Consider the following 12,729-nt stretch of genomic DNA (forward strand, 5'->3'; position numbering starts at 1 on the left):
CTTCATTCTCTCTAAACCTCTAATCTCAACCATCCAAGCCTTAGCAACCCTCATACCCTTAGATCTCTCCCTAGACAGCATCCTAACCTTACACCTCACTACTTAAACCTCAACCAATCACCTTAGGGTGCCACATCACACCAACTAATCACATTTCTCCAGCTCTAGGCATCCAAATCTGCTCCCTCCATTCTAGGTGTCCAAATCTCAGCCCTACATAATATTGGGCGCCATATCCTTCTCCTCTCAACCTTGGGATCACCTTAGGACAATCATAACCTTCTATTCTTAACCCTAGGGTGCCCATATTTTTGCAACCCAAGAGCTGCCCATCTCTTCCTCTCTAATCCCAGTTATGTCCACCCTTCTCTATAAAAAGGATCCAAGGGTCCCTTGAGAAGGGGTTGGTTAACTCGCCCAGTTCACAAGGCTAAGGTTTCTTGAGGAGTTCACAAGGCTATGGTTTCTTATCAAGAGGGGTTCATGCAAGCAGTTTACCCAATCTGCAACTATCGCCATTGGATTTGATCAACCATCCCTTTCGTTTTCTTTATTTTCTTTTATGTTATTTTTATTCCAACAATCTTTTAGATTTAATTTCTATTTGTTTATTTGTTTTGTAGATTTGAATTCGTCCGGTTCAAGGATAAGGTGTCTCGAGGGGTTCGAGAGCTGAAAGGAAGGAGAAAGCTTGTATTTCATCTTCCCGGACAGCTACCACCACTAGATCCGAATTCTGGATCACTTTTATTTGTTTCTTTTGTTGATTTCAGTGTTCTTTAATTTTTGAATTTTAATTATTGTCTTGTTCAATTCCAAACCTTTAATTTCAGTATTAATAAATTCCATTTTCTTATTTTCTAAAAATCCCATATCCATTTTTCTTTTATCTGTTTGGAATAAAATAATAATAATTTTTATTCTTGTTTCCCTGTGGGTTTGACCCCTTCCTTACCATGTATTACATTGTTTAAGGTTACGTGAGGATTGGAAAATTTTCTAAATTATTAAATTGGTGTTCTGAAGTGGTTAACGACATGCTTCCGGCAACACCATGTGACTTTGATTAGGCCACACTTGCCAACCTTCTAACCTACTTCCTTTCAGTCTTTAGGATTCTCCCGAGGGAGGTTAAGAAATTGGAAAAAGTAATAAGGGATTTCTTGTGGGAACTAGGAGAGATGAAGAAGGATCATCTAATTAGAAAAGAATACGATCAACAAATAACCAGTTGTTGAACTTACATAATCCCCTTCCAAGCTTGAAGCCAGCAAGCCTACCACCATCCATATCATGGAGCAAATTAAGATAATGAGAGAGGACATCAATATACCAGATGAATAAAAATATGGTGATAAGGGGCAATCTTTTCTGAGTGCTCGTGAAGGTGAGATGTGGACACTTCTTTCATCATTAAATAAGATATTGTACTACCTTGAAGCAATATAAGCACTGATTAAAACACATAATTTCTTTAAAAAGCCATTGAATTTGAGAGTGTGAAGTAGAAAACTCCATTCAACTTTTCCGTAGGCTTTAGGAAGATCAACCTTCAACATAAAACTTCCATCTCTACCTTTTACTTTGTGCATAAAGAGAAGAACCTTAGAGGCTATAAAGCAATTATCCACAATCTAACGTCCAAGAACAAAAGAATTTTGGAGAGGTGCGACTAAAGTATCAAGAAAAGGCCGATGAGGACCAGTGATGATCTTTGCAATAGATTTATAAATACACTGGAGAGCCCAATAGGCCGATCAAAGATCAGCCACAACCTCAATATCCTTCCTCTTCAGTATCAAAATATCAGTGGAATTAAGTGTGCCAATGATACTCGAATCTTGGAAAGAGGATTGAACAAATGCCACTACGTTTGCACCCATGACCTCCCAACAATACTATTGATAAAAGATTGCTGGCGTCCCATCTAGCCCTAGAGCCTTATATGGGCCAACAGAAAGATAGACTAGTTATATAATCTCTAGGGGGTGGGAGTCCTGTAGAGAATATCATTGGTGTCATTAGTAATGACATATTCCAAAAGGTCATGAGGCATATTGGAGAAATCAAGATTATTCAAAGTGGTAATTTAAATAACCGAGAAAAGAAAGCTTTGGGGGCGGGCCTGTGCTTGCTTACACTTCAAGCTCAATGAGATTTCATGTAAGGGGGTGTGTTAGAGAATATTAACCTATTCCTTGGTCTTGAAGTGTGAACAAGCACATGCCCATCCATACTTTGTGTTGAAACTTAATTAATTATAATGGAGTAATGAGGATCGAACATTAGACCACTTGGTCAAAGTGGCTTTGATACCATCTCAAAAAATCATTCAACTTAAAAGCTTAAACTGTTAGGTGGGGTCTTTGAATAGGTTAATATTCTCTAACAAGAGATGATGACATCATTAGCATTTCAAGTATTTTTTATGACGTCAAGATAGTCATGGTGCTTTAGCCAATAAACTTCAAAACATGAAATCTTGAGTTTCCATCATTGAGAGCTAAAAAGAGATAGGGGGATTGGGCAATGATCACTAGCCAAGGCAAGGAGGTGAGAGACTGATGCCATTTCTTCAATAAAATTTCATAGTGACGCCCCTCCTCCTAGAGAATATTTGGGGCTAAAAATTTATATTACTTGTAGCTTATATGACAACCATAATATGAATGTAGAATAGATGATAGATAATGTGCTATAGGGTAAATATAAATGGTGCTACTACAAGCAATGATTCGTCAAGGCAAATATAACAACCGATAATAATGCTTAGTTTTTCTATAAGGGAAATCAAGCATTATTGACATATGCTGCCAGTTCAATCAAGCATATCGAAAATATTTTTTTGAAGCACTAAGGACATCTAAAATATTAAGGCCCTGTTTGGTTTGCAAGAATAGGGGTTTGGAATCAGAATCAGGATGGGCTATATATTTCGATTTCAACTGTTTGATTGTACAGAATTAGAATCCCATTCTCTTTCCTACTGGGATGAGCTATATATTCCGATTTCCCATTCCTTCTCCCTCCCTTGGGAATGAAATCAGAATTAGGAATAGACAATTCTGATTCCAATTCCAATGGATTTTGATTTCAATTGCGAACCAAATGGACCCTAAAAAATACAAGTTGGCAGTCCTCATAGAAAAAGAGAAAGTCAAGCCCTAATCATATTTTATAAATTTATATTGATTTTAATTTTTCAAGGAAAATGTTCAAAAACAACTGCAAACTTTACTCCAGGTTGAGAGTTGTCCACCTTAAAATTTTATTGAAATGAAATAATCAAAAGATTTTACAGGGGAGGACATAGCCCACCTTGCCCCAAAACCCATATAGATGATATTCACATCCTTATCTCTCAAACCCAATCATAAAAACAATAAATTAATCAAGTCTAATATGAGGAATATACAAGAGATTATTAAAATAAAAATTGTATCATTCCCATGTAAGAGAAGAAAGATGATTGGAAGCAAAAGGAAGTGCCTCTGCGAACCAGATTCTTTGAAAGAGCATCGGCAACATAATTACCTTCTCTCAAAATGGGAACAAACTCCACTAAAATGTCATGAATTTTGCTGAATTGAGTCGAACCAACCAAAAATAGACCATGCATGGAAGTTGAGCCTTGTTATTTAGGACCTCCAACATGAGCATTATTAAATGTCTCTCAATAGTGACTTGCCATAGTCCCAAAGCTTTACAAAATCTGATATAGCATTCAAATAAATTGCTCTACATTCAACTGAAGTGTTGGTACCATGCCCATATATACCACTGAGCAAATGCAAAGACAAAACGACCCTTCTTATTATTCCACCACCCCCATAAGGGCCTAGATTACCAATACAAGCTCCATCAGCATTGCTAAAGTGACAATAATTTCTTTATCCGGACATCTACCATGAGCTGGATTTTGAAGCAAACTGATTGGAGGAAAAGGAGCAAACCAGTTCTCAACCCAAAAATTAATCTTTCTTTCTCTTATATATATTAGTAAACATGTACATGCATTTGCACGTGATAATAACTCTAGGACAAAACTATTTATAAATCATGGGCAATTTTTGAATGGTTACAAGTGGGCAGTTTCTAAAGTGAGAGTAAAGGACATATATGCCCTCTTTATGCTCACTGTATTTTTAGACAAGGAAATAGAAAACATCCAATGAAAATTCCAGAAAAAGGGGCTTTCGCTCTTTTATAGGTAGTATAGATATGCCAAATGGAGTGTTCGAAAAGAAAAGGAAGGTAGCCAAGATTGCATTTCCAAGTGTGAAAGATCCATGAAAATAAGTACCTGTTTTTAAAGCCTTGATCATCTTTAATTGCATTAAAGAAATCAAACCAGCAACTATTTCTGGACATAGCTCTCCACGAAGATCAGCCTGAAAATTTTATTTATGTCTTCAATGTTTTTCAGCCCAAGGCCCCCTTCATCAAGAGAATGACAAACATTGTGCCATCATGAGACCCAGTTGTGTTTTCCTTCCCAGAGTTCGACCAAAGAAAATGCTTCAGAATTTTTTCAAGTCAAAGCCGGATACTCCTAGGAAGATCAAAATCCATTAAGAGATGCAAAGGAATGGAGGATAGCACATGTTTTAGAAGGATATGTCTGCCCCTGTCTGAAGCTTGCCTTTCCAAGACTCAATTCTCGGTTGTAATCTTTGGTATAAGCTCATCAAACATGTAGCAACGAGCTTTACCCTTGTGTACAGGAACCCCCAGATATTTGCAAGGATGGGCCTGCCTATCAAAACCGACAGTATTTCTGATTATATTGATTCTAGTGGCTGATAATTTGTTAGAAGAGTAGAAAGAGCTTTTCCTTTTGTTTATCTTTTGCCATAAAGCTTCCTCATATGCTGAAAGAAAACCAGTAACTTTCCTCAGAGAATTCGTTGAACCATTAACGTACGGGGAGAGTGGATCTCCTTGTCGTAAACCTCTGGAGGATTTGAAGTAACCATGCATACATCCCTCGAACAATTACAGACAATTTTCTTCATTAAAGAAATCCAGTCATTAGAGAAACCAAACTTGGAAAGAACAAATAGAAAATTATAGTCCAAATGATCATAGGCCTTCAACATATCAATCTTAAGAACCACATAACTGCCTAGAAGTTTACTGCAGTGAAAAATAAATAAAAAATATAAACCATGAGACAAGCACAGGAATTAGGGGTGAGCAAATAGAAAGGTTATACTCGGAATTGAATGAAGCTGACATTGAATCGGCTTTGGACCAACCCTATCCAATCTATTATTGATTAGGTTATATACCCACCTAGGCCGGTTACAGGGGTCTAGGGGTTTACTCTACTTGAATCAACCTAGAGAGCCAACCTTGGTTGGCCTTGAAACTAAACTTGCCTTGAAAAATCCTAAAAATTACTTTGAGGATGTGAAGATTTTAACCCAAGCACTCGTGTTTACAAACACCATGGTCTTACTTAACTATTGAGTCGTTTAAATGATTGGATCATTTTTCTTCAATTTAATATTTGAATATGTATAATAAGTAATGTAAAAAGTAATATATACACATGTAAATTATAATGATAAGTTTTAAATTATATTATTATTGTTATTATAAAAAATCAAGTTTTAAAGAATATATTTCATTTTTCTTTTTTAGAGTGGTAAAAAAAGAATAATTTCCATAGGTAGACCCTAGAACGAGCCTTAGAAACCACCAAGGCCAAAATTGGGCCTATAATTAAAAACTTGGAAACGACCCTTGCAGGGTAGGTTCCAACTTCTGCCTTGGAAGCAAACTGATGGACCCAATTTCACCCCTAACCGTAATAAAAGTAGACTTAAATGATTAACTACCTTTTAGAAAGCAAATGTCACTGTACTTTGCTAGGAATAATAATTAGAAGGAGAAAGGAAACACAGAGTACAAACTCAAAACAAAAGTTCTTTCTTAGCAATAGGAGCTTTTTAGAGCACACCAAAGCCCTAGTTGTACATTGACATTATATGCTCAGATATGCAGCTCACAGCATCACTCATTCTGTTTTGTAGATGTTCCAAGCTTGCTATCCTCTGCAATGGTGCTGCGTTTCCATTCAATATATTCTTGGCACTACCATTATCAGCATCCCCATTTTCCAGTCCAAGGGATGCTACTTGTCTGTTAATAGACATGCCAGCATAAGATGCATCTTCTCCCGGGGTGCCCACGCTTGGTAAGACCTCTGGCACACGGCATAAGTTGTGGGTATTAAGTGATTGTGGTGAACTGGAATGGTTTTGAAGGAGATGATTCAAACTACAAGTCAAAGAGCCTCGAGCAACCATATCCTCTGCCAACCTAACCTGAAATGCATTTTGGGTTCTTTTAGAGCATGTTTACACATTGGTAATGTGTAGATCAAGAGACAGAATTAACAGGGGAAAAGACCATATAAGATGACCTTCATTTGCTTCTATACATGTTCATGATTATGGTTGTGTTACTAAAGTAATCATCAGAAAGAATTCCTTGCAATTGAGAATGTTGAGACATTGAAGTTTTGTGTTGAGAACAAGATATAATAAACATTTGATTTCTGAGGCTGAGGAAGATGAATAGGAATATCAGGAATTACAAAGATATATATGATTATATGCAGCAGGCGATGTCGAAAATTGTTGCATTTCATTTACTTAACCTCAACAGTTACAATGACTACAAAATTTCACCTTTGCAATGAAGTTGGCATGAAAAGAAAATATTTTAAGTGAGTATGTGCTCCAACCAATGCTCCACAATCTAATTCTTGTTATTAGTATGGTACTATGATTACATATTATTTCATCATTCATGCTGTACCCAAGTTATAGAGGAATAGATAATCTCAACAGAAGATAAATACAAGTGAAAAGATCCACAGCAGCAGCCAGCCCTTAAAACACAGTAGGATATTATAGACAACTCCATACTTTCATGAGCGCCCCTATTTAAGTTTTATTTCTTTGATACAAGGGCTCGCTGCCATTGCTATTTGTGCACTACCATTCTTCACTATAGAATCTAAGGATTAATTACTGGTCATTTAGTTGGTTATCAGTAAAAAGAACTTTAATTATGTACAATATTTTTTATCATCTTTGGTGTTTTTTACCTAATACTTACTATTCACTGTATCATTTTTATATTGGATAAATAATTTGATTTTATTAGAAAGTTGTATGATAAAACAATTTTATATCACAAATTTATTTACATGTATGTGATAAAACAAAAGAAAACCATGTAATTGTGTTTTGGAATTGTTTAACCATTGTGATATAGATGGGCCCTATGGATTAATTTACTCATGGAAATTATTCTAATATTTTTTGGGATCTTTAGATCCTTTTTTCTCTAATACTGAGATATCACTCATTACTTGCATGGCAGGTAAGATTATTAGTAGCTTATACCTTCACTCTCAAAGCTTCAACATCTGATTTAAGCACCCGGTTATCAGTAGCAGCTTCATGGAATTGTTGACTTGCAGCAGTCAGCTGCTTGTACAGTGAAGCATTTTCCCCTCGTAATTGATCAACCTGAATACAAATTAAAAAAAAAAAATTGAATGAACCTATTGAATAAGATATATATAGACCTCAAAGAAGAATTGGACTACTATACACAGGTGACTTCTTCAAAACAGTCTCATTGAAGATTGAGACCTGCAACTCAAGATCAGCCAGATGTGCTTGTTTTCTTCTCCTCGATCGTCTAGCAGATTCTCTATTTGATACCATCCTGATATCAAAACAACAACATCAGTGAAGACTAGAATAATATCCAAATACATATATCAGCAATAGTTCTATCTGAACTCGTAATATTGCAATTTCTATATATGAACTCCTCATTGGGTACATTATAATGTACCTTCTGATGCGTTTTAAGTCGATGGGATCCGTGCTTTGTTCACAAGACCCAGCTTCTATTTCCAAATCATCCTCATCTGATTGTTCTCGTGAAGAACCACTATTTGCTCCCTGCGCTTGGGTATCTCCGCTTTTAGGTTTATGAGCAGAGGTGGGGCTTCCAGCTGACCCAGTTCCAGTGCACGCAAATGTCAAACAACTAGATGCAGGACCTATCAAAAAGTAAAACCCCATACAAAACCAGATTTACCGAGGGAGGTTTTATTGAGTAGGGAAGTTAGCATTTACTATAGTCGTCAGCATCACAAGACCTGTGCTTACACTATCATATACACACAAACATGCTTCGGTCCTGTTTACTTCAGTCAAGATCTTAGTCCTTCAAGTACTAGAGCTAAAACCTAAGCCATTATGCAAGCATCGCAGTCATGATACAATATAATGCCATTAAGTATGGCTTGAGTGATCAATGACTAATGCTCTTGTTAGACAAAGTTCTTTTCTGAAACAGGTCTGTGTGTTCACATAGAGATCGATTATGTTATATGTATTTATATGGTGATCATATATATTTATATCATTAGTGCCTTACCACATATTGATGACTGTGAATCCATAGTGGCTGAAATGTTGGAATGCTTTGGCGTGACATTTTGAGACCAGACTCGGTTTTCTGTTAATCCACCGTAATTTGTAAAGCCATTTAACGTGTCCTGCTTTCACAGACAGAGAGAGAGAGTTCAAACTCCTTATGAAGAAACAAGCCATTAAGCACAGCCTTCTATCATGGAGTAACAAGTTCCAACAATCCTCTCATGAAGAGAAAAAGGAAGGAAAAAAAGTTTTGAGATTGCACCATGGAGTAACCTGTTCCGGATGTGCAGCTGGAAAGCTTTGTGAGGTTAGTGTGAGGAGCGCTTTGTGAGGATCAGATCCGGACTCTATAATTTAGGTGCATTTGTTTCATCAGCATGACAGCATTACAACCATCTTCTTTACTTTTTGAAGTAAAAAAGACAAAAGAATCGAGGAAAGGTATGTTCGATACCTCCAAAAGTTGCTTTTTAGAGTAAAAGTTCAGAGTTTAAAAAAGAAAAGTTCTTGTGTTTGTCAGGTTTCATTTTTTTTTTCTCTGTCTTTTCTTTTTATTCTTTTCAAAAGCAGAGAAAAAGTAAACTTCGTTTTAGAAAAGGTAGACTTTACTGCTGTTTACTGTTTAAGAATATGATGGGAATTCTAATCTATTTCTAAGGGCAGAAGGGTTCCTTTTTTATACGAATTAGAGCTTATAGAAATGCACCCTTAATTTTACATTTTTACATTTTAAGTTCCTTAGGCTTCTTTTTTTTCTTTTTTAAAGTGGATATTTGTTCTAAAGCAAGCTGAATTTTTCCTACTGTGTAGTTTGGTTTTCTAAACTTTGAGGTTTTAGGGTGTCAAAACCTCCCAAGCAAGAAATTCATGATTTTCCTAATCAAAAGGCAATTTACCAATAAATGTGCTGGATGAGAGTATTGCCCAGATGGTGTGATGTATGCTTTGGTTGCCAGTCCATTGAGGGGTGCTCTACAACATTAATGTTTCTATTTTCATTTGTTTTTAGAAAAAATAAATAAAAATATTTTCTTTGACTCTGTTTTTGTTTTCAAAGGAAAAAAATAAGTTGATTTTGTTTCAAAAAATAATATGTTTTTAGAACCAACAAAATATTGGTTTTTAAAATAAAAATAATTTTTTAGTATAGAAATTATATGATTTATGGAATATAATGTTGAATAATTAGATGAAAACATGTTTTTAAAACCAGATCCAAGAACATGTTTTAGTTTCAGTTTTGAAAACAAAAAACAATACACAACCAAAACATGTGTTCTTGTGCTTTTGTGTTAAGAAACAATCTATTTTCAATCAAGATGATATTAATTTGTTTTTAAAACCTATAATAATAAAAACAATTTACATTGTAGAACACCCCCTTAGATATTTCAATATTTGACCATATATGGATTAATGACTGAAAGGAGTTAACTTTAGAAACTTGCCACGTGAAGGTATATATGTGGCTGAGATGGATTACAAGCCATCCTGACCTGAAATCTGATAATCACCAATAGAGTACTATTCCCTAAATTTGAGGAAAGAAATTTGATTCGAAAGATGGAAGTCGCTCTATTAGACTCATTGTGTTTTAAACGTGGAAGATCGACTCGCTTCAATTTTACTGAGTCAGCTATGCTACTTAAATAACGAGTTGATAGGTTTTAAACATATGTGAATAATACAATTTATTAAATGTAATCAAAATAGTTTATATAAAAGAAATAAAAGAATAATATATTGAATGTAAATGGCGGAGTCAGGTTAGTGTGTCACCTCAGGCGTGCTTCCCACTTAAATAGGCCAAGTCACCGATCCCAATGTATAAACTAATTTCCTAATCCACTCACTGAGTTTGAACCTGAAATAAATGGCTTAGATTTGCAGACATATTCAAAACCCTACCCCCAGATACAAGTAAAGTTCAAAGTACGATAGCTTTCCGATATACCCCGGGTTAGACCATGATGCAGAAATTTAAATCAATCTCTCTGAACCAATTTTAAAAATAAAAAATAAAACATAAAAAATCACTGACCCAGGTCAATGACCCTATCAGTATATCGGTCTGTGTCAATACTCTGAACCTTGAATAGATATGAGGGCTGGAAAAGGATTATCCCATGGTTTTTGGGCCTCGAGGAATCTATACATTATTAGTTATTTTGCATCTATCTTTATTTTATATATTTTATTTTTCTTTGTTTTCATGATTTGAGGGGAGTTTAGAATCCCTAGACTTCGGGGCTCTTCATTCAAGAATCCACCGGCTGTGATTATCAGTTACCCAATTTGGGGCTGGGTTGATTTGATGGAAAATAAAAGAGAAATATAAAATTCCATGTAAGATTTTAATAAATTTCACAAAAGTACTTTTAAGAAATTACTCACAACTTTCTATTTCTCTTATTTTCTATCAAACGTAGCACAGCCCAAAATCCTCAACTTTAACCTAATACAAACATGAAATTAGGTTGGTTTTCTAAGGTTTGTGTTTAATCCTTAACTATAAATTTACAAATAGTATTCATGCAATCATGGTAAAATAGGATTCATGTAATTAAAGCTTAAATGGTGACAATGATATTAACGTAATCTTACACATTACATAAATAATAATATTTTATAATAAATATATAAATACATAATACATATGTAAGCATATAAACTTTTTTTATAGAAAAAGGATTAAACCTTTCCAGTATCATGGATTCGTCAAAACCTTTTCAGTATCATGTCTTTGGCTTCATAAATTTTTCTAAAAAAACAGAAATTAAGGATGGGGTGGGAAGAATAAGTTGCACGTGAGGGCCACTATCCACGGATTTGATCCAATGCCTCCTAAATGTACCATGCAACCATCTCAACTACTGGATATTAATGAGATGAATTTAAAATGCTACAAAATGATTGAAATATTATAATTTATTAATAAAATATATTAATGACAAATATGTTACTAAAATCAGCGAATATCTCTTATCATTTCTGGAAAATATTTTTAATATATGATGATAGTATCCTGTGGGTAGGGTTCTAGTGGCTAGTAGATCCTCACACGGTTCCAAAAGCATAAAGGTAATGGGTAGCGTTCAAGCCCAATCCTTGTTTTTTTTTTGTAACAAGCCCAACCCAATTAAGGTATCTCATCTCACGGGCCCCAACTCAAGCCCACAAGGCACCCAACTCTATTTTTTATGGATTATCATCACTCAATCATAATCGATTGATTTTATCATTCTACTAACCCACATTTATTTTATTGCAAAAAAATAAATAAATAATTTACTCCGATAGTTCGAGAACACCAAATCTTTCCTCATTCATGTTCTATTAATTCTGCACGAATTTGTAAGACAGCAAAGTCCACGTCATTGGATTTGTCCGCTTCTGGTCTCATGGACGAAGAGGCAAGCCCAGCCAACGTGGAATTTTCGGTTCTCGTCCACTATGATCTCATATTTCCGTGAAAAATAAAAATAGCTCAGCAAAAATAAAATTAACTGAAACAACTAACTTACCGGACGATCTCTGAGTCCGCCGAAGCCGAGGTCGTCGGCGGCAGCGCAAACGTCTTCGAAGGTTTTATCTTGCACTTGGTCGCTGAAGAAGCCGTCGGGTTCACCGGAAATCCTCGCTCTCTGGACCCTAACTTCTCCAATTCTCTCTTCTTTTGAGCTCCGGTTCTCGTTGTCGCCGATTGGAGATGCCACCGTCGGCCTTAGGAACTCCTCCAAGTTCAGCTCCGACGCGCTTCGCTTCATGTTGCCACCGAAGATCGACGAATTCAGATTGTGTGGTCGAGTGGCGTCGCAGCCGATCAGCTCGTCCACTGGTTTCTGATTCATTGAGTCTTCGTTAGCAATCTGATCCTCGTAAAGCTTTAAATATATCCGATTCAATCGATCGAAGAGAGAGAGAGTGAGAGAGAGAGAGAGAGAGAGAGAGGAAAAGAGAAAAGCAAGAACACAGGTCAGTTTGCAAAGAAAAGCAAACATTATATCAAACTATGCTTTGTTAAGTACAATTACCATAAAACCACCAACTTCTGTCTATAATTACTATTTATACCTGCCTTTTAGTAGTCTAATAGTTGGCTAGAGTAGAGCAACACTGTTGCACAGGTATTTTATACGGTATTTGATAGTCCAGAAAATTAGAAATATATGGTTCCAATCTAAAGGTTTGCATTTATGGAGCAAAGCAGCAATGATCAACTGCTTACGCAACACCGTTTCCAAACCGGATTTCC

At 35.7% G+C, this 12,729-nt stretch overlaps 1 protein-coding gene across 2 annotated transcripts; it reads right to left on the minus strand.

The window, feature by feature from the left end:
• Nucleotides 1-5,844: 5,844 nt before the first annotated feature.
• Nucleotides 5,845-12,464, minus strand: LOC148870017 (bZIP transcription factor RISBZ4-like). Of its 2 annotated transcripts, none has more exons than XM_088968509.1 (6): nucleotides 11,999-12,464; nucleotides 8,473-8,593; nucleotides 7,882-8,092; nucleotides 7,674-7,749; nucleotides 7,422-7,547; nucleotides 5,845-6,332 (listed from the first exon to the last, which is right to left on the minus strand). In XM_088968509.1, exons 1-6 carry the CDS (start codon nucleotides 12,323-12,325, stop codon nucleotides 5,973-5,975), a joined length of 1,221 nt encoding a protein of 406 aa, XP_088824635.1. In that variant the 5' UTR covers nucleotides 12,326-12,464; the 3' UTR covers nucleotides 5,845-5,972. The 2 variants fall into 2 exon arrangements, with proteins under 2 accessions (XP_088824635.1, XP_088824636.1); XM_088968510.1 differs by having other exon boundaries at nucleotides 7,882-8,044; nucleotides 11,999-12,447.
• Nucleotides 12,465-12,729: the final 265 nt, after the last annotated feature.

The sequence above is a fragment of the Nelumbo lutea genome, chromosome 2, assembly GCF_056320005.1.
Source record: "Nelumbo lutea isolate HS-2025 chromosome 2, American lotus-T2T, whole genome shotgun sequence".
Classification (NCBI taxonomy): domain Eukaryota; kingdom Viridiplantae; phylum Streptophyta; class Magnoliopsida; order Proteales; family Nelumbonaceae; genus Nelumbo; species Nelumbo lutea.